At 45.5% G+C, this 22,649-nt stretch overlaps 1 protein-coding gene across 1 annotated transcript in view; it reads left to right on the top strand.

Annotated features, from left to right (window-relative positions):
• NTN4 (netrin 4) overlaps positions 1-22,212 on the top strand; it is a 48,494-nt gene extending 26,282 nt beyond the window's left edge. Inside the window, exons 4-10 of the mRNA XM_054055269.1 lie at positions 4,524-4,650; positions 5,923-6,111; positions 12,184-12,400; positions 13,098-13,210; positions 14,366-14,434; positions 16,258-16,428; positions 20,481-22,212. Of these exons, the coding sequence (XP_053911244.1) occupies positions 4,524-4,650; positions 5,923-6,111; positions 12,184-12,400; positions 13,098-13,210; positions 14,366-14,434; positions 16,258-16,428; positions 20,481-20,617 (1,023 nt within the window). The 3' untranslated portion in view covers positions 20,618-22,212. The remainder of the gene's footprint in view (positions 1-4,523; positions 4,651-5,922; positions 6,112-12,183; positions 12,401-13,097; positions 13,211-14,365; positions 14,435-16,257; positions 16,429-20,480) is intronic.
• The last annotated feature ends 437 nt before the right edge of the window (positions 22,213-22,649 follow it).

Here is a 22,649-nt window from a genome sequence, read left to right as displayed (position 1 = left end):
CCGGACTCCTGGCTTCTTACTGGCATAACGAGGGATTTACAAAGCATCACAGTCTTGCATCTGGCCCTCCTACAGCTCTGACAGGCCTTAATTTTGCCCAGTGTAGACAGTCTGTTGGCTGATTTTCACCTGCTGCCACTTCTCTTTTCCTTCTATTATCCCTTCTTCTTGTCCTGTCTTTCTGCTATTTTCAGCTGTTTCTTTATAATTAATAAAAATACCTGTCTCTCCATGGGCTGCAAGAAGGGGCTTGCTAATATTCACTTCTTTTGTTGTTTTCAATGCGTAAAAATCTTTTCTGTCATGCTGGAATTATATAGCCGAAAAAAGAGATTTTCTTCAATGGGATAAAGCTAGGATGGAGAGATGTTTAAAGCAGAGCTGGTTAGGGCGGTAATTGAAAAAAAGAAATACATCAGCCTGAGGCAAGCGTTTAGATCCGACTTTATAGAAGAAAAGGAATAGGAAAATAAAGGTGTTAATTAAACTGTTCCATGATTAAATCTGATCTGTGATTACAAACAGCTGCACTGAGAAACAACTTATTAAAGAGCCCATTTCTCTCCCCTTGCTTGGCTGAGACTGGCTGTTTAGCTTGTTCATTAGTGGGTCTGAGCCTCATTCTGTCTGACCAAGAGGGGTTGGGGCCACCGTGGCACCTGGGGGGACCTCACAGAGGCAGGGTTTTGTCGGGATCCAGCCCGTTTGAGTAGCACCACTGTAAAGGCTCAGCACTACTGCTGGTTTTTTCCCAAAGCTTGCTCCTGAAGACTGGAGCCTGGGTGGCTTCATCCAAGGCAGAATCAGGGCCAATGAAGTCGTTGCATCCCATGCCTCTGCAGGCACTCACCCGGGTGTGAATCCCGCTGAGATTACAAGTCTCCAGCCTCGCAGCAAGCAGGGGTGCGCAGGGTTGCAAAGCGTGCATGGCAGTCTGGGATACTGAACACCCAGTCCAGCCTCTGCCGAGGTGAACGGAGCGGGTGCAGTGAGATCTGGGCTTGGGAGGGAGCATCTGATGAAGACGCTAACACATCTGCTTGTGGAGGAAAGAAGACTGCAAAGCATCGCCTTTATGAGAAGGACTGAGAACACATGGTTCCTCCTGATTCAGGCTGTGACAGCACCCACCGAGTCAGGTGGGGAGCCCAGATGTTTGGACGAACAGACTTCTGTGCTCATCCTGTCCTTGCCTTTATGCAGAAGTCAGAGTCAAATCTTGCTGTTCTCTTGTTTTTTAAGCTTTTCAGCCAGACTATTTGTTTCCTTCTCCCCAGGTGCATCATACCTTTACAAGTGATCAGTACCAGGAGCCTCATGCCCTGCTCTGCCTCAGAGTCTATCTAAACACCACCTGGCTTGATTTGCACCATCTCCAAATTTGGCTCTTTTGCAATGCTCCTTGCCACAGCACCTGAGAGCCCACCGGCCTGCTGTTGCTGCAGAAGGATTTTAAGTTTATAAGATTAATTTCTTTAGAGTTTATATAGAGATTAATATTAGTAAGTTGGCGCACAGCTATTCAGTGGTTTGCTTCTTAGCTCTGCGTGCCAAATTAATGGTTGCACATGAGGTTCTTACCCATCCTCTTCTGTTTGATTTTTACCCAACTCCCCCTATCCTGGCAACGTTGCATGCTCTATTATACAGTACTTGGGCTTTCAGAAAATGCAGGCCTTATGCCTTGGGACCATGAATACTCCTCAGCAGGGAGCTTTGCCTCGCTCTCTGCTGGTGTCTTGGGATGCTTAATCCTTTGAAGGTTTCTTAGGTGCTTCTGAGTTTCAGAATCGTACATAATAGATGCTGAGCAGACGTTTGCTGATTGATTGAGTCCCCACTGATTCTTTGTGTGACTTTGGCAAGAGGGGAGCCGAATATGAAGGGTGAGGCTGCAAGCTGCGGGCACTGGCAGGGGGAGTATGCATTCCCACAGTAATCCTGAGAGCCCCCCATGTCTGAGACATACTCCTGTTTGCAAGTTTTCTCCCATATCCTTCTTCCTTTGGCATCATGATCACCAAAGCACCCAGGGACCACCTGGGTTTGACCATGGCACCCTTTGACTGCCTCAGGTCCCTTCTCTTCCTGATCAAGCATGTCCCGGGTCTGGTGGGTCCCTCTCTTCTGACAGCTGAGACAGTCCTGGGAGGGAGAAGCTGAAGGATTTCTCTGTCGTCAGATGTGGTTCAGGCTACTACAGCCTGTTTATCTCTAACCACTTGATGGTCAAAGGACTTGAGAGAAACCCCTACCAAAAATGGCGTCAGAGAGGTAGGGCTCCATCAAAATCACTAAAAGATGACCACACAACTAATACAAGGTTAACCAATTTCTGCTTCCAGTGGGTAGGTGCTTTTAGAAGTAGATAAAGTTGTTCTCTAACATTGATTTGTGTGTGGTCTGTGCCTAAAAAATATAGATGAGAGAGAAATTTATTGCAGTGTAGATTTAGGAAAGCAAGGCATCTGAGAGTCTGAAGAGTGTCTTGTAGGTGGTAGAAAAGATGAAGATATGAAAACACAGGACACACTTTGATGACCAAACATTCCCTCTGCAAATTTGTTTTGTTTCTTTTATGTATTTGCTTTTCATTGTTTTCAAACACTAGCACACATTTAAGCATATGTCATGATAAGCATACATGATGAGCCGGACAGACCAACTAGTATCTGCGGTGCAACCAATCCGTAATGCAGCCAAAACAGCACAGAAACTGATGTTATCTTAGTATTAGTGCTTTAGCTTAGATGCTTGCGCATTCTGTCTGACTCCATCTATATCTGTCCATTGTTTATGCAGTCCAGTTGCTGTACTGTATTTTGCTTATTCCTGCATTGATAATTCAGGCATTTTAATAGGGCAGGAAAGGATCACTCGTAATGTTTTTGAAAGATTTTGCTGTTTGCATTGCTACTGTAAAGCATTTTAAGGATTTCCAAGGTCAGTTTTGAAGTTTTATCTGCACTGGTTCCACCTGACCTGCATGAGGTAGCAGCTGAAATATATTCATTAAAAATAAGTAAATCAGAAAGTCATCATCCGCCAGGAGTGTCTGGTGTGGGTGTGGGTGAGTCTACGTAACAAGCAGGAGCTGTTTACAACATGTTCAAGGTCCTCTTCTGTTTTGTTTACCATCCAGGTTTTACAGGAACCCTTTTCATGGCAGGTCTTGGCAGCAAGCCACGCAGTTAGGTAAAACCACGCGGTTGTAAAACCACAAATTAGACAGAGCAGAAGGCAGCATTTTCCAGTAGCAGTTAAAGCCATGCCCCAGTTCCAGGCCAGATCACCAGGCACCCCAACTGCCCTGTGTCGATCCCAATGCTGAAAGCAGATAGCGGCTGGTGCAGCTCCGTAGCTCTGTTTGTTTTATGACAGCCTGTGGCATGAGCACAGGGCCATTCTGACAGGGCAGGCTAAGGTCTTCAGCTCATCACTGAGCAGCAGGAGAAGCTAAACGATGCTCAGTTTGTTGCACTGCTTTCTCTATCACTTTACCTACAACTGATGAAGGAAGGGGCATCGGGGTGGTGAGGCGCTGCTCAGCTTGTGTTTCAGCAAACGCAGGATGCTGTTGATGTCTCGATCCTGGACATGCATCAGACACCTGGAGAGACTTACTGCTGAAATGCTCTGAGTAAAATGGTTGAGCAGAGTAAAGCTACAAGCACAAGAAGCTATCGAAGTAGCTATGGTATGTAGCTGCCCACCACACTCCACAGGAAAAGGCAGGTCCTTCAGCTTTGCCAGCAGAGCCATGCTGCTTCAGAGCTTGATTTCATTGCATCTAGGGACTGCCGGGATGCTCTTGCCCTCTGGCTACGTCCTATTTTCTTTGCATTTGCCAACAGTGTGAGTAATGCCAGCAGCTGACAGGGTAGCTGGCACCAAGCGAACATGCTGGCTTTTCATCTCTAATTACCCTCTTGCGCTATGCTGCATAGCTGTTAAATTACCTGTCTTCATGAAGATATCCAAGGATAGCCTCTCATGGTCTTTGTGCTATCCCTGGTTCGTTCTTTGTGGGGCAAACACTGCCTAGGATGAGCAGATATCTATGTTTTGGGAGGCTGGATTCCTGGGGTTTTTGTACTCATTTCTGTTAGAGAAAGCTGGGTACTGAGGTTGTGAGTACTATTCCTGCAGTGTTGCAAAGGTGTATTTGTGTTTGGGAGGGAGAAAAAGCGAAATGTTTTACAGTGTGACCCAAGGATACTTTGGATCTTGGCTTTTTTTTAAAGCTCCTGGAAATTCTCTGCTAAAGATTCTTTTAGATCTCAATAAAAGTTGTGATCCTACAGTACTGTGACATACAGATCGATAAATACTAATCTATTTGAAAATGTAACTGCAGAATATTTGTCTAGTTCAAGATACTAAGACAGACATCGTGCTAGCTGTTTCTGTTCTACATAATTGCATCTAGCTGATGCAGTATCTCTTGTATGTGGACGTTGCTTGTGCCCCTTCAGAGACCTGAAGACTCTTTGGGATGATCCTTGTTCTCTTTCCCTTGGTAGGTCCATGGGAAATGCATGTGCAAGCACAACACAGCAGGGTCCCACTGCCAGCACTGCGCCCCGCTCTACAATGACCAGCCTTGGCAGGCTGCCGACGGCAAAACCGGAGCCCCCAAAGAATGTCAGTGTAAGTAACCAGCTGGGAACAGTGTCTCCAGAGCCTCTGCCAGAGCAAAATGTTTCTTCCTTGCACACGGTTCTCCTGTGTTTCCAAGAGGCCAATGCCACGCTCCTGCCCAGTGCCCACTGCATGTTTGTATGGTGGGGACAGCACTGTTTGCAAAGCTCCTCGCTTGGGAATCCTCATGGGACCGTGTTGTCTATTGGCGTGACCTTTTCTTGGTACTGAAGTGTATCTCCTTGAGATGTGGTCTGCTGTCACAGGCAGACTGCAGCCCACCAGCGTGCCCGGGAGGTTACAAGGGGCCAGCACTGTCCCCTCCATTGGCACCACTGACAAACACATTTGCAGGAGGTATGGTCTTCTGCAGCTGGACGTAGGCTCTGCTTACTCCCTGGGCACTGAGGGCAAGAGGAGCTGCAGGCTCTGGGGGGGTTTAAGGACTGCATCTGTGGTGCTGGGGAGGGATGCTTGAGGTTAGCACGGGCTGCAGGAGACTGCAGAGGTCACGAGGTGATTTGCTTCAGTAGCAGCAGCAGCTTAGCCAGAAGGGTGCTGAGAATTAATCTCACCACCCCAGGAAGGTTTACAGGCATGCTAAGCACCATCCCGCTGTGAATACCATACTGTCAACACTTAAGCTAGCATCAGCCTGCCGATGTGGGCTGTGGCCACACCTCTCTGTGGTATAGATGTTCCCCAAGTGAGTGACAGCGGGTCTGTGTTTCCACCAGCAGTATTTGATGTGCAGGGTCTAAAACAGATCTCCCGTGGCCCCTAACTTCAAGTGTGTGGACATCCAGACTTCCTCCACTGCCAGCACAAGGAAAGAGGGATATTCACCTTCTCTCTCACACCTCCCTCCATCTGCCTTTTCCCTCCGTCACCTGCAAGGAGCATCCTGACAACACTCACATGGCAGATGCTGTATGAGGCACTGCTGATTTCTAAAGCAGGGAGGGAAGGATTCAGCCCCAGCAGGACCAGTGAGTGTAAGAGGTCTCCCTGTGCTGGCCTGACCATATTGCTGCCTTGTACTGGGAAACTCATACTAGAAATAAAGGAGTTAAAGAAATTATTTTTTCTTAAATGTCACCTCTAAAAGCTGGGAAGCATAGATGAAAATGTGATGATACTTTATGAGTTTGAGTGAATACCGGGTTCATAGGTCAGACCTCCCATTCCAAAGGATGGTTTGGAGTTTTGTGCCTCTTTTCTATAAATCAACATCTCTCACTGCCTTCATGAGTCTTTCTGCTTCCTTTGGCTTTGTCTCAGCCTGCAAGTGTAATGGGCATGCCGACACTTGTCATTTTGACATGGATGCATGGCTGGCATCAGGCAATCGAAGCGGCGGCGTCTGTGACAACTGTCAGCACAACACAGAAGGGCAGCACTGCCAGCGCTGCAAGCCAGGCTTCTACCGGGACCTCAGGAAGCCCTTCTCTGCCCCAGATGCCTGCAAACGTAAGTCAGCAACCTTTTGCTAGTAAAATGCTTAAGTGTGAGGGTGTCAGTGGAAAGATGAGATCTTCCTGTCCTTCCTTAGAGCAGTCTTCTTGCTTAGGCGCAAGGAGGACAGGGAGTTCTTTACTCCTGTAGCTTGGAGGCAGTGCAAGAGCGGTGATTCGTTGACTTTCTCCTGCTGTCTTTGAAGAGCAAAAGTTGCATCATGTTTGCATGTTCTCCTTGTTTGGTGATTGCTGCAACCTCAGAAGCAGGGTGCCTCAGCCAACAGGGGTGCAGCTGATAAATAGCATCGCCCACCAGTGCGTGTTCACAGCAGCGGCAGGTGGGTAGAGAGGGAGAGATGGGAACACAAGTTATATCCCGGAAGGCGTGACACTGAGAAGGCCAGACCAAAGGCAATGACTCGGCCATATGTGAAATTAAATATTTCCCAAGCAAAAGCAGCTATCGAGGAGCCACGCTCCCCAGGGACCCCTGTGAGGATAGTGACTCACTGTGGGGGACTCTGGATCCCCAGACTGTGCCAAGCACATTTCACTGATCAGCTAAATATAGGCTGCAGGCATGCCCTCTGCTCTACGCCTACAGCCACCCACTGGCTTCAACAGGTTTCTCCCCACTGACCCCAGTTTGGAGAAGGACCTTCATGGGTGGCAGAAAAATAATCCAACTGACACCCTACTTGTGTCATTTGTGGAAACATTGAGGACATCTCTCTCCTTTAAAGGAGAAGTATCTGCATTTAAAGGAGGAGAAACTCTTCTGGGCTGGAAAGCTGTACTCCAGGCTGGGAAGTTGTGTGCGGTTTCACTTTCATTGGTGAGGTCGGGTGGGCAACAACTGTTTTCGTCCCACTCCCTTGCTATGTATCATTCTCTTGAGGCTCCCAGTGGCCCTACCAGCCTATTGCAGAAGACTTCCTCCTCTCCCCTTTAAACTCCTTGTAAGGAGAAGCAGCAACAGCTGAACCACCTGTTTTACAACTCTAATTCTCTCTATGAACACAGAATTGACCACAGTTCGTTATGTGTGTGAATAATTATTTCACTGCTGTAGTATGTACACAAATTTGTGTTTTTAAGCAGTGTGTTTAATGACTTTTTAAAGTTCCTTTACCTACTTATGTACATCAAAGCTCCAAACCTCCTCCTCAAACATCAGATATTTTCCCGCTGTAAATATTGCCAGAACTTAGGCAACGAACTTTTGTTTTGGAGTCTCTTTAGTACAAAAAAAAACCAGGCTTAAATCTTGCACTTAGACACAATGCAGGTGCTTGTGGGTTTTTTCCTAACTTGTGGATTCAATCTTGTTGATTGGAAACAAAAATACTAATTAATTGACTCCTGGTAGGTAACACAGGAAAAGACTGAAAGTCTGTATGGCATGTTCAAGCTCCAAAATGTGTTTTTACATTACATTACATGAAAAATACTGAGTTGTCCTGCCTTCACTAGGGCTGTAATTCCCAATGCTCTGTACATGTCAGCTCCCATCAGTGAAGAGCACGTGCTTTTCCAAGACCGATGAAGCCAAGTCAAGCTTTGGTATTGACTTGAATGCGGTCTTCTAGACACCTGAAAATAACACCCTTCAGCTTGGAGGTGGTAGGAGTGGCCACCATCTTCTGTGATGTCTCATGCAGCCCATTGAGGAGATGGAGTTTCAGAAGGGACACATGGTATGGTTTTCCTGGTGCCAAAACACCCAATCCAAATCGTGTGGCTCTTTGGAGGGACTGAGAGGGAGTCAAATGGCACCTCCTGGGCTGGCCAGCGTGGAGCTTTCTTCCTTGCAAAACCAAATGGAAACAGAGGTCTCAGGACATATTGCTGCAAAGCAGCCATAGCTCAAAGGGAAGGCTACCAACAGTGGGCATGTGCCTGTGTGCAAGTTAAACCAGTGCTAACGAAGTTGGGCATTACATCATGTCATTAGCTATATGTTAGCCAAATACCATGAGACTCAATTAAAAAGTTTCTCGCAGCCATTCTGGGCTGGAGAAAGCTGTGGAGATGAGATGATGAATGACATATACCAATGCTCGGTCCTCTCAGCTTTCTGCATTCATCTCTAAATCACTGGCCCATGGCATTCCCCTTTCCACAATTTTTCCTCCCCAAAAAAAGTATGCCTGACATATAGACTGTAAGTTTGTTCCCATTGCTCTTTAATGCAACAATCCAGTCTCTTTATGGATTGCTATGTAGTCATGAACTCTGGTGTTTAAAGGCCAAAGGTAACATATTTGACAAAACCTGTAAGATAACCCTGAGTACAGTGAGAAAAAGTCTGCATTTATTTACCCTCTGCATTAAATACATCTACTTCGTTGCTCTTTTTTTCTTTGGTATTTATGAATTACAGAGCATGAAGTACTGAAGTATCTTGAGGCGACAACTTTCCCAGGCATAAACTGGATTGAACAAAAATGTAGGGATCATCTGAATGCTTTCCTTTCAGGTACCCTATTGCTACAAACATGCTGATTATTTCTCTCTGGGCTTTTTTCATACTCTCATGAATGCTGTCCTCCCTAAGACCCCTTCAGTGTTTCCCTCCTGGTCTCCTGCTGTCGGGGCTGCTCCTGCACCCGGGGACCCAGCTTCTCACGGGGAAGCCCGGCAGCTTGCAAGGCTGTAGCAAATGACTAATGACTGTTAAATTAAATTATATAAGACCAATTACAGCCTATGCCTGGCACATTTCCAAGGACCGTGCCATAACAGGGGGTGTGCGTGGTGCTCTGTTATTCTTTCTGGGAAGGCTACGGTGTTGCCTGTTTACTTCTGACACAAGGTACCATTATTGCTCAGCCGCAGGGTAGCACTGAAAAATTTAAAAATACCAAGATCAAAGTAAATAAAGGAGTTGTTAAGCTATAATCTTTAAGGATACTCTAAAGATTCTTGTAGGTGAAGAGTGTATACAATATTTGCTCAAGAGTAGGTGTGTACCTGATAAAACGAGATGTTCTGCTATTTAAAACACCAATCTGATTACTCTTCCTCCCCCCGTCAGTCCTTTTCTTTACATCCCTCATGAATTTTTAAGCCTCAGCTACAGTATAATTGCAGACAATAATTCAGGTTTTATAATTGTTGAGTTTGTTTTTGCTTTTCAACTGTAGTTTTTTGAGGGTAAATATTTGTCATTTCCAAAGGTTAGCTGGCAACTGAAGAAACCGCAACTGTATCCTGGGAAAATCCAGCTCCGCTGGAGGGCTGCTCCCATGTGTATGGAAGTCACGTGTAAAATATTGCTATGTAGCACAGGGTGATAAGTTGGTATTTGAACCATGCTGCTTACAAATTGAAAAGAAAACAAGAAGATCATGCTTGAGGAAGGTTTCTCTTGGTCCCAGGCTGGTGGTGCCCAGCCAGCCCTTCTCTCACTGGAGCTTCCTTGGCCATGGAAAACCCCACCCTCCTCAGTGGGAAGGCCATCGCTCATGAGGCAGGAACCATCCTGAAGCCTCACACTGAGTGTCTTGCGCACAGCGCCCATGTATCCACCATGAAGTGCCATGCACCACTGCCTGTAGTTGCTCTATCTGCTGTTAAGCTGCTCCTCACACCCTTGTGGAGATGGGTCTCCTGCTACCAGTGAGGTGCAGATTGGGTGGAAAGAGGAAAACAGGGTCTAAACCCAATGCTCAGCACAGCAGCCCTTGAGGGAGCGATAGCCGCAGCTGCCAAATGTGTGGTCAACCCTGCAATCCTTTTCTTCCTGCCATTGCCATAGTATGAAAGCACATGGTCCTATTTTCATGCATTTTGTTCAAAGCTGGTACAATTCAGTCACATTTGAGCTCTGGAGTCTCATTTCTGTACTCAGTGCATAGGGATAGGCTGCACTTTATGCCTCTACATTTCTCCGCGTATTCCCACTGCACATCACATTTACCATGATGTAAGTTTGCCACCCAAAGCAATCAGATCAACGCCACTTAGTGTCATCTTGGGCCTGCACTGAAGATGCAAGACAAAAAAGCTTCAGTTTGCTCAGCAATGGTGGAAAGCAGGTTTGCTGCCTTGGTAGCTCATAGGGGAGCAGCCAGGAAGGACAGGGTCCATGGAGGTGGATGCACAGCCCTTGTAAAAATTAATAACCTTTAAAATACATCTCTTTGCAGCTTTTATTAAAAAGTATAACCAACTACATTCTCAGTTTTAATTGCCATTTTGTCTGTGATCTTGCTGCTGTAGTTTTCATAACAGCTTTTGTAAAATTAATGTTCTTGCCTCACTGTGGTATTGCCACTGTCATTAAATTTTCCCTTAGGAAAAAATTGTGCGCAAGCATGGTCTAAAACATAAAAATCTCCAACTCTGATAGGGTAGGGTGTGAAAACTCAGCTGAAACCCAAGAGAAGCAGGACCAAATGTCTGTCTGAGAAGTGAAGTTATTTCACGGACCGCAGGAAAATAGAACTTTAAGTGCTTGATATTTCCCCTGAAGGGGCTGAGGAATGCCAGAAATACCCACCACATCTAGTAGGAAAAGAGAGCGTTTGGCTATATGTGTCAGGTGTAAAACACTTCACAGACTTCAGGAGAAAGGTATGCGAGTCTTGGTGAGTGCTGTTGAAAACTATGCTATTAAAGGTACTGGAGTTCACTGCCTGCAGCTAGTTATGCAGTTTGCGGAGAGGCTTTCTAATCTTTTAATTTTATATAATTATATTTTTGGGGGAATGGCAAGGGTGGGGAAAATCTGGGGATTACTTTGGCAAAGGTTTTGGAATCATGGTCGCCTGTAAGTTAACTGCCAATACTAGTCTGTCCTGTAGTATTTTGAAATGACACTCCAGGTATGTCAAATCCCCAAAACCATAAAAATGTTGTCAGAGCAAAATTAAATTTATGCAGACGGCAATAAGTATTTTAAAAGAAGGACTGTGTTACTGAAAAAAAAGCAGTGGCTTTTATTGCCTTCATAGCTGCCAAATAAAAAAAAATATTAGAATTTGATGAATTTTTTCCCTCCAAATGAAATTTTCTCAGGAAATCCGATTTTTATGTAAATTGAGTTTTAGACAAAAGTCTTTCAGCAAAGGACGTTTTTGTGCTAATGCACAAGGCTGACCGTAACATGTCCTGGTCAGAGAACCAAACCCTGAGAGAAAGAGAGCATGAATCACCCAGCTACTTGTCCTGTGGGACACTGTGTTGCCTGCTGGCCAGGCCAAATGGTCAGAGGTTTGGCTCACACTTCTGATGACTGTATTTCTGATCTTTGAAAAGATTACCATCTTTGGGGGGAAAAAAGATTGTGGTCGTGCAACAGACACAAATTACATTTATGGAAAAGAAAAATCCTAAGAAGCAGGCAGGGAAGACTTCACCTATTTTAGGGCATCCTTTCTGATCTGTACAAACGACCATTTTTATGTCCCAGCACACTTGTAGTGCATCATTCTGCTGCAAGGGGCTGTGGAGGAGGAAGAAAGAGCAGCCAGCATTTCTGATATGCACTCTCCAAACGCGTGTCTCAGAGCATATGCAAAAGCATATCTCTGAGCCGTCGGTGTCCTCATTCTTTTTCTTTTAATATTTTGAAATGATGGCTTTAACAGAAAATCAGACAGAGACAGAGGGTACTTTTTGCTCAGCCTCCACTTTAATTAAGATGACCATTCAGAGGGAGGTTTTTAACCTCCTGGATGAAAGAGAGTTGTTATTACTTTAGAAAGCAATTATGCTCTGATTCATTTTTGCAATGAAGCACCCACAGCTGCTTAAATATCGTTGTGAGCCAGGCACATCCCTGGGTACTTGGCTGGACTGAAGTCCAGATACTGTAAGGAAAGTAATAAAGACCTATTTGGCAAAACATGACACGACACCAGGGTAGGTTGGCTAATTAAGATAATTCACAAAAGTTAAAATCATACAGATTCCAAAGGGACACTCTGCTCAGTTTTATATGCCCGAGGGTGAAAAAAAAAGTCCAGAAACCTCATCAGTGTCCCTATGCAGTGTCAGCCTCACAGGCATCTCCTACGCCTTCATCCCACATTGCTTTTGTGCTCACAGATGATCTCTTCCTCTCTGGTGTCTCCCGCAGCCTGTTCCTGCCACCCCCTGGGATCAGCCACGCTCCCCCTTGGCCCCCGCACCTTCTGTGACCCCAGTACCGGTGACTGTCCCTGCAAGCCTGGCGTGGCAGGGCCCCACTGCGACCGCTGCCTCCCCGGGTACTGGGGCTTCGGTGCCTATGGCTGCCGCCCCTGCGACTGTGCCCGCAGCTGCGACCCCCGCACTGGGGACTGCCACAGCAGCAGGTGAGTTGGGGGGGTCCCACCACCGTCCCCCAACCTCAGCAATCCCCCTGACGTCTCCATTCCAGGGAGGACACTTCTCTGACCTAATTTATACATGGCACCTGGTCTGAAAATATTAGACAAAGTGTTTGGGGCTTGTTGTGGTCGAGAATTGGGGATAGAGCGTGAGCTGAGGCTGCAGTCCACCTGGGTGCCTGGCACACGGTGGCAGGGCATCAGCGAGGTTGGATTATTGGCTCTCAGTGCTGGTGTTAATGCATGGGGTGTTTTCCATAACCTTCACCGTTACACTTCACCATGAGCAAAATGTGAGCCTCAGGGAGATCTGAGCAAGGAGAGACCAAAGGGTTAATATTGTTCTGTTGCAACTCAGCTTGCATTGACTGGGCTGGACTTAAAAAGAGGCTCTGATTTTTTGAATACAGCATGTTTTGAAAATATTTTTCTCTCCAGATCTTATACATTGCTTTATCTTACCACGCAGGGGATATTTATAGCATATAATTCCCTGTAACACATTTGAAGGCCCAAATGTATTCAGGATCCACTCTGGCAACACTCAATGTGTTCACTTTCCAAAACTGCCTCTTGTGTTTAACACCACCAGGATGTGCAGTCCCCAGAAGACAGGTTGGTAGTGGCCCTGCTTTCCGCCAGCTCCAGGAGGAAGGCTGACCATCTCCCTTTCCCTCAACAGCTCAGACGTGACCTGGCACCACGAAGCGCCTCCATTCCAGGCAGTGCTCAACGAGAGTGAGCCCACCTGGGGCTGGGAGGATGAGCAGGGCTTCTCAGCACTCCGGCACTCTGGTAGGACGGCAGCTTTAAGCATCTTTTCCTGCCCCATCCCTCCTGCCAGCAGCCAGGACAGATAGAGTCTCTGTATTGGCTTAGAATTAATACTCTGGCATTTGCAGCAGGGGATGGACATTCCCCATTAATGTCCTGTGTGACCAAGGAGTCAGAGGAGCCTTATGGTTCATGCCATCAATGTGAGGATGTGCAAATCCTTTAGGCAGATGCTACGTGCTTAAAGCCTGCACCTGGTATTTAGCTGTTGGTAAGGTGAGAGTTGCCTGCCTGAATTTACAGCCCCAACTCTAAATTTTAAGGTTAGACAGTCTCTTTTTTTTTCTGTCTGTCATGTTTTAAATGTCTTTATATTCATTAGAACTACTACAGGTTGGACAAACCAGCAGTATTATTTAGAGGGTGGATTTTGCCACTTCATGGGCAGAGAACTGGAAATTTTCAAATGAAAACTTATTTCCGTGCTCCCCACAACAATTTTGGCATGAATTGCAGCTTACAATGCAATTCGGGATTGCCTAGCCTTGCAGTTACGTTTTCAGCTGGGGAAGTTATTTCCCCCACAGTCTGAGAGAGGCGGATACTGCGTGAGGTTGCTGCGAGGCAGTTTGTCCTTGCGGCACAGCATCAAGCCGTCCTCCCTTGCAATGGCTGCATGCAAGCAGGCAAGCATCATTTCCTGCTTTTTTCAGCAAGCCGCATGATAAAAATCTCGAAGATACAATAATTGAGTTAATTGAGGGGAAAGCTCCATCATTTGTCTGGGCAACTTCATTTTAAAGGTAAATAAGAATATCACGTTATCCTTTGTTCTGAGATCACGGAAGTCATTAATCTGCCTTAACCTCTGCAACATTTCCTTTTAAAATTTGTCTGGTACATTGCGGTGTGGAAAATACCGCAGAGAAAGACATGCGTGTTATTTGCATCTCAAGGCAAAATAATAAGGCCTTTGTTTCCCTTCTCTTCCAATTGTAAACAAGAAACAATTGCCCTTGGACTAAGTATATTCAGCCTGGATCTGAAAATAGGCTTTTTTTTTGCATGGGGCTTGTGGACCATGTGAAAACCTCTGGAGGGTCCCAGGCTTTGCCTGCAAAGACTCACATCTTCTAAGTACAATCCACAGCCGTTTGCTTCCTTCTCTTTTCCCAGGTAAATGCGAATGTAAAGAGCAAGTTTTAGGGAATCCCAAGGTCTTCTGCGGGATGAAGTACACCTACGGTGAGTTTCAGATGAGGTGGCAGGGGCACAAAGGGAGGTGCTGCGAGGCAGTGCAAGACTGTAAATCGTGAGAGGTGCTGCTCTGTGCACCACTCCATCCCAGCAAACCCATGGGCATAGTCTAAGGGCGTATCTTCGACCTTTCCAAAAGCCATAGATATCATGGTGCCAAGTCAAGGTGGGTGAATTGTCTTGCTCTGTTACCCACCTCTCTTGCTACCAAAATGCTCTTGTGCCAAAATCATGGAAGGACAAGAGCTGGAAACATAAGAGCTGGAAGCATCACTAAGAGGTTCTCTAGGTCCAAGACAGACTGGAAAGCTCTGTTACCAAAACCAGGCCATTAAAACCTTTTCTGTAGACCATGTGCCCCAAGAATGGTATAGGATCACACAGTATATATGGAGGGACAGTGATCACCGTGCAAGCCACTACATGAAGAAAACTGCTCCGACAGCTACTGGAAACTTCCCCTGTCAGCAAATTTCAGCTGTTGTGATAGCGTGCTGTATATTGTCTATGTGTCTATTGAGTTTAAATGAAGGAATGGAGACACTTCTATTCTCAAGACCTCTCTGGTGTGTGCCAGTGAAACACCTCCTTCAAGCCACAGCAGAGAAAGGAATGCACTGTGTAGCACTCCCTCCCTTAACAGTTTTCCAGGGGTCTCTTGCACCTGTTTCATCTCGTGCTGAAGTTGAAAATGCACACAGAGATAACCCATACCTCTGCAGAGCAACCTACAAAGGAAAGTTCAAGGGGCCGCCAGCTGTTGAAATATAGCCCTAGCTTAGTGGTATTAGGAAAAAATCTGATTCTGCTTTGCTTTGCTCCCCAGCTGCAATAGTGACTGTGTTTAATCTTGCAAAAGATAAGAGATTAAAATAAAAAAGTCACCAAAAAAACAAGTTCATAAATCTTATCTAGAAGTGCACTCAGGCTTCCCACCCTTTCATCACTGAACATGCAAAGGTGTCAGCTAAACTAGAAAGACAGATGAATTATGGGGCTTATCATGAGCTTCAGGAGGCCATATGGTAGGAGGAGACGTTTCTCCGAGCTTCCTAACAGGCAGCACTGAATAAAGCACCATCATACAGTGATACCAACCAGAGCAGGTATCAGCAAGGTTGAGGCATGGCTCATGCATGAGACCAGAGCCTTGAGCTTCCACCGCACAGGAGCTCAGCAGGTGGGATACCAGGTGGCCCACGTGTACCTGTGGGTATCTGTGAGTTCAAAACACCCTACAATTTGCCTCAGTCCCAACCAATACTCAGTCTCCGCCACTGCATTTGGATTTGGCCGTTCTGCAAAGTGTGAGAAACAACAGCAGGAGTGCCTATCAGGAATGGATGAAGGCAGCCCCTCACACCCCTGCCTGCTGCCTGGGCTGAGGCCAGCAAATCCTCCAGGTCCATCCCTAGAAGAAAGGCTTTCTGCTTGATTTCCTGAAGTGGTAAGGAAGCCAAAGTGTTTGCTGAGCTCTTGGGGAAAATAGGGTCTTCACAAGTTTTGAATATCTGCTCTTTGGACCTCTCCCACTGCCCACATGGCAGGTCCAGGGGCCATGGCAAGTGAACCAGCAGCATTCCTGCCCATGGGTAAGGGGATGTATCTGCTGGCCCAGGGCTGTGCTGATCTCAGGCTCCCAAGGAAGGGGCATCAGGCTAACTCCACTGCAATGAATTGTCCTCAATGATTTGCCCAGACACCTGCATTAGAAAAAAAAAAAAAAAAAACAAACAAACACTAAGAAAACAAACAAAAAGACAATTGTAAATAATTGATGTATTCCTGGGTTTTAATTCATGTCTTCCCAGTGATCAAGACGAAGATCTTGTCAGCTCATGACAAAGGCTCCCATGCAGAAGTTATTGCAAAGATCAAGAAAGTCTTGAAATCTACAAAGCTGAAGATTCTCCGGGGCAAGAGGACACTCTACCCTGAATCCTGGACTAACAGAGGCTGCACTTGTCCCATCCTCAATCCTGGTAGGTTTAACTCCCTGAAAAATTCATCCCCAACACATTTACACAAATTCCATTCCCACTTCTCTGTCCCCTCCTGCCATTGAGCTGATATTGCAGCCCAACGTTCATTAAATTATTGGCTGTTACATTATTTGGACTCCAGCAGCAATCTCCATCAAATTTGAATTTCATAGAGAAAAGCTTGGTTCATTCTATAGACTTTCAAACATATAAGGAGAGCCGCAAAGATGATTTGAGGACTGGAGCATCTCCCCTGTGAGGAGAGATTTGGGTTTTTTCAGCCTGGAGAAGACAAGATTTAGGGAAGACCTTGCAGTAGCCCTTCCATATTTAAAGGGGGCCTACAGGAAAGCTAAGGAGAGGTTCTTCATCAGCAAGCACAGTGATGTCATGAAGGGTAACGGTTTTAAGCTGAAAGAAGTGAGATTTAGATTTGATATTAGGATGATTGGTTTTACTGTGAGGGTGGTGAAGCACTGGAACGGGTTTTCTAGAGAAGTCGTGGATGCCCCATCCCTGGAGGTGTTCAAAACCAGGTTGGGTAAGGCTTTGAGCAGCCTGGTCTAGTGGAAGGTGTCCCTGCCTATGGCAGGGATGTTGGACCTGCATGATCCTAAAAATCCCTTCCAATCCAAACCATTCTATGATTCCGTGATTCCCTTTGTGAAGCATTATAACAGTCTTACAGCTTTACCAGTCTCAGTCTGTTCCCGGAGGGAGAGAGGTTCGTATCACACAACTACATGGCGTATTTTTCAAAACTAATGCTAATTAGAATCCATAACACTGCATTTAAATCTAATTCAAGTCATGATATTGTACTGAAGTTCTAATCTAAACTCAAGGGAAGATATCTCTTTGAAAGTAACACTAATTTGCATCTACAAGATTTGGAAAAGATTCTCTTATGCAATGAGAGTGCAGGTTTGGCTTCACATTTTTTTCTCATCTTCTTTCACTGCAATGGAGTATAAACAGTGGCTAAAGAGTGCAAACAATCTCTGGCACAGATGAAGAGATGCAGACTCAGGGTTTTCTTCAGCGGAGCAAAACTAAGCTCCAGATGACACACCTTTATTTACAACTCCAAGATAAACCAACGGTTACCAGCTAATTCAGATAAAGGGTTTTCTTTCCGTGAGGCACACACATCACTTGGAAGTCACCAATCAAAACATCAACTTCAGTGCTGAGACATCCTTTACATATATAGCACTAGGAACTTCATTCAGGGGAAGTGGCTGTCTGGGAGGCTGGATCACACAGAAAGGTTATTCATTGATAAGGTATTTGGAGTCTTCTTTCATCTCCACCGGAGTGACCATCTGGCTTTGAAAGCAAGCCTCCATGATAGCACAGCTGTAGTCAGGAAACCTTGTCAGGTGCAAGGGTTGCATGAATCAGCAGCATTAGGCAGGACTTTACTGTTTAAGTAAGACTTTGAATATTGGTAAAACACCATAAATTATAATTAAATAGATATAGCTCTTTTATTTTGACGTATGCAATGCAAATGCAAGGGAGAAAGCCCAGATGTGGCCGCCTTAATATGAACCTGGAGGAACACCGTGAAAGCTGTCAGACACCGAGCGTGCATGGCAGCCCTGCACCTGACACCCAGCTTTGCAACTCCAGTAACTTCAGAGGAGCTTCACTGATTTTTCCCAGCAGAGGAAAAGACAGCAATAATTACAGAATCAGTGAAAATTGCTTGGACATCAGTGGAAGGGTGGAGGTGCAATTGTCTTTAGGGACAATCCAGGCATCTGACACATCAGGCATTGTTCCCTTGCCAACTCTCATGATTTACACTGCAAAGCTTGGCGTTGTCTTGAAATGCAGCTGCTGGAGTCCCATGAGTATAAATTACTCTCTGCTTTCATGTTGGAAAGAAATAGTGAAGTTTGGTCCTAATGGGAAATTTGAAAACATCAACCAAGTGCCCCTTATGGATTCAGTAATTTCAAAAGGAAAACAAAGGATTGCAGGAATATTTTAAGATGATTTTCTGTAGCTACCACATTCATTTCTGAATGGTTGGCAATACTGTATTAGCAGATTTAACCCTCTCTTAGAGAATGAGCTTATGACCTCCAGATGAATAAACCAACAGCCGGATAAAAAAACAAGGTGACATAAAACCATTTCCTGACACATAGCTGTAACAGAAATCACATCCCCCAAAACTATAGAGGAGATTAAAGGTAAAAATAAAAGAAAGACAGACATATTTACATATTTTTTTTCTGTTTCTTCCTGCTAAAGGGATGCCAAAAGGAGGGGAGGTTCTTAAAGCGTCTGGCAAGAAATAAAACTCCAAGCATTTATCAAATCTCCATGGCTGTTTTCATATTATAAATGTGTTATAAAGTTCCTATGAGGGGATATTTGCTACCCTTGCACACCTTCCCCTCCACATACACCCACAGAGGTTGGGTGAACTTCTGAGGGAACACTGAGCTGAAAGGTTTAAAGGCCTCAGCCATTCAAACAGGCACAGAGCCCCTTCCTCTCTTCACCTCTGCCAGGCACAGGCACAAATAAGCAGAGAGCTGCCCACCAGCAATGTGGAGTAAAATGAACAGCCTCAAGTATTGGGTTGCAGCATGTCAGACTTAATTTCATACTTCTGTAACATCAGGCTGAAAATCTAGCAAGCCCTATCGAGTCAGCCACCACAGCAATATTTGCTTCCTCTCTGAGCGTACGTGCCATGTTTCTCTCTCAAGGAAGATGGATTTAGGAGCCCTTGAAAAGTGATGTTTATAACAGCATGACCAAAGTGAATGTCTTGCAAAGGGTGATACTGCCATACACATATCCTGTGTTTACTTGGACGTGTGTGCCCAAGACCTCAGATGAAGTAGATAACAAATTGTACTGGATTAAAGAAAAACATGCTTGACCTTTAAGTAGGGGACACTCTCCCTTTATTCTGAACTACAAAATGAAAACCTAAGTAAACACGAGCAGACTCCTTGCTGAGGCCAGGAGGGAGTGGGACAACTAAGAGCACTGGGAGACACCCATCTACCCCAAGCTAGTTCATACCACCACTTCATGCTCCCCAAACCGGCGTGAGGAGGAGGGGTTACGAAGGGGGTTTGAGGATGCTTACCGTACCCTAGACATGCTACAGGGGGATGCTGGCCCTGGCAGGGAGCTCTTCCTGCCATGGGAGTGATTATCCTCCTTGTTATACCAGTTCCTGGCATGTTCTTGTCCCATTTAGGTTGTTGGTATCTATGGCAATGTTTCTTTAGCTAATTCAAGCCAAGGGCTGTGCTCCATCCTCCTGCTTAGCGGTTCTTGCCTGGCTCCAACCTCTCTTTGACTCGTGCCTTGAGAGCCAAGCGCAGACCTGTATGCCTGGGACAAGTCCTGGGGCACTGCAGGACTGTGTTCCAGCCCTTTCTGGCAGCTTCTGGACACTTAGGTGAGGTTTCACCAGACACTGCTGTCATGTCTCTAAAACATCTGACAGAAGCAGATATTAATGCAGCTTTTTTCATTGTGCCTGCCACCCACTGAGGCTCTTCTGGGGTGCTCGTACCAGCAAATCTAATACTGCTTCTGATCAGGGTCTGGTGCGCCTTTGCCTGCAAGGGGGCACCAACCATTCTGAGCAACACAGCAGCACTGGGCCATCCTGCACTGTCATAACTGGAACGTGCTGACCCATCTGATTTCCAGTCACAGGTGTATTCAGGGAGGAATGACGGGTGGCTGCCGAATGAAGGCAGTAGCAGTTCCCAAATGGGTTATAAAAACTTGTAGTGCAGCTTCCAGAATTCAGCTTCCATTTATATTTAGAAGCTAACAAAATCAAAGTCCATATCCTGCATCTCACTAACAGATGTGCCATGGGTCATTTTTCCATAGATATAGGTAGAGGTATGGATATACAGATACATGAGAGAATCAATATGCATAAACGTTTCTTCATATAGTGAGATTTTACATGGGACTAGACATCCAGGCTGACTTTGCAGCATCAATACATCTCTTAAGCGCAGTGCTGTGCAGTCCTTGACCACTTTGCTGCTTTGCAGGCTTGGAGTACCTTGTGGCAGGACATGAGGACATCCGAACGGGCAGACTTATTGTCAACATGAAAAGTTTTGTCCATCAGTGGAAGTCGGCTCTCGGAAGAAAGGTCCTAGAGATGTTGAAAAGAGACTGCATCTAGAGGTGTGTAACTGCTTAGGGCATTTTTTTATGCACAAGATGTAGCAGCCTTCACAGAGAGAAGACCTCTAGGATGGAAACTGGAATGTAAGAAAATAGTGCCAAAATGTGTAGCAAGTCATTCAGAGTTGTAGGCACTGTCTAATTTAATCCTTCCTGGCCAATGTTCATTCATTTGCCTGTAGCTTCCTTGCCAGGGTCTTACCTGAGCCCAGCTCATCATTGTGTTGAGAGAAACAAAAGGAAGGGTGGTCGCTTGTCTCACTCCATTGAGATGTTGGAGCAACTCTTATGAAGCCACTGATCATCCCAGACTTTCCCCAGAGGGAAAGTGTGCCCATGAGCTACATCTGAGAAGCAAAACAAGGCTGCCATTACCACCGGTGCAGATCGTGAGTGACTTCCAGAGGCTTTCGGAGAATGCTGTGGGGAAGGTCACAGCCGCAGCAGCGGGCAGGCACTGGCAGCAGTGTGGTAGTGACGACTGTTCTTTAGAAACACCCCCTCAGGTTAGGACACACCTGTCAAAACGAGCACTGTGTGCTTTTAATAGAGACCCCACTGAAGGTTTTGAAGGCTGCATTCTCTGCCAGTGCTGGTGAGGATGGAGCTGCCAGAGTCAATTGAATCTCTTCTGCCTTGGCACAAGCACGGCACAAGGCAAAGATTGGCTCTCCACCCACTGTACAGCCACAGAGAAGAGACAGTTCCAGAGGGTGCAGCATCTCTGAGCTTTTGTCCTTGAAGTGTTAAAAAACAAACCTATCCCTAGTGTAAATATTTTCATTGTATAAAGCACTTTACTACCTGCCACTTCATGGTGCAGGAAGTCTAATTGTGTTGGGGAAAGAAGAGGTTGAAGGTGGCAGGTGAAAAAAACTCTCTGAAACAGAAGCACTCCTGAAGACTCCCCCAGTTGGACAGCATTAACGGTATAAAGGGAACGGCCAGCCTGGCACTGGCCACTCAGAGTATCTGAGGATGCAATCTGAGAGATAAAGTATTTGCACTGAGGTCCCAGCTTCAGACCAGCACATGGACCCCATGGGCAGGACTCCAGCGAGACTTCACAAGCAGCATGAGAAGAAGAAGAGACTTTGAGACAAAAAATGCAATTGCCAGAGGAGAAAAACTCTGCCTGCAGGAAGAGGAGTGGATGCAGAGAACGGAAAGGACTCACATTTGTGTATCACAACCCAGTGATTCATGGTGGGCCTGGAGTTTATTTTCTGTTAGTATTTAAAACTGAACATTTTATTTGTTTTCTTCCGCGTTATTGTTTGCAATATATACAACCATTATACTTCCTCATTAACACCAGTATGGAATATAGCACAGTTTACTGCAGTTTTCAGCACTAAAATAGATATTTTCTGTAAGGTATCTTTAAACCACATTGCATAGAGTGTATTTTGTTCATGAGCGTGAGGGGAAGGAAAAGGAAGGCATACAACACCTGCAAAATCACGAGTCTACCAATCTGCATTACGTATGTATTTTTCTTTCAAGGTCCTGTGGGCTCACAAAAAAAATTTATACTATTTTGGTAATTTGTTTTTATATCTCATGTATGTAATAAATATAATATGATTTCAACATCTTCATCTCCTATTGTTGCTTATGCCACTGGCAATGAAGTCTTCATGCCTGCAGTAGAGAGCACAGCGAAGATGAGTTTCGAGAAGCTGCCATGGGGATATTTTCCTCTCTGGGAGGTAATATTCACCATATGGTAAGAAGCCAAGCAGCATGGTGAATGGTCCACAGAAATCCCATTTCCCTTCTGTTTTGGAAGGTTTAACCATCAGCTTTTCTCAGAAGAAGGGGAAATGTACCTAAATATTTTCAAAGCTGGCCAAGTTCTTGCATCCACACAGGCCTGATGGTTGAGCTGCAGAGCAGTTACTCATAAAAAGCAAGTCAATGATGGCAGAAATCAGGTTCAATCCCTACATTTGAAACATTGAAAATGGTAAGGGGAAAAGAAAAAGGCTACGGGAAACAAGCACTGTAGCAAAAGGTCTATAAAAACA

The sequence above is a fragment of the Cuculus canorus genome, chromosome 1, assembly GCF_017976375.1.
Source record: "Cuculus canorus isolate bCucCan1 chromosome 1, bCucCan1.pri, whole genome shotgun sequence".
NCBI classification, from domain to species: Eukaryota; Metazoa; Chordata; class Aves; order Cuculiformes; family Cuculidae; genus Cuculus; species Cuculus canorus.
Note: the sequence above shows the minus strand (reverse complement) of the source record. Positions and strands in the feature narration are given on the sequence as shown.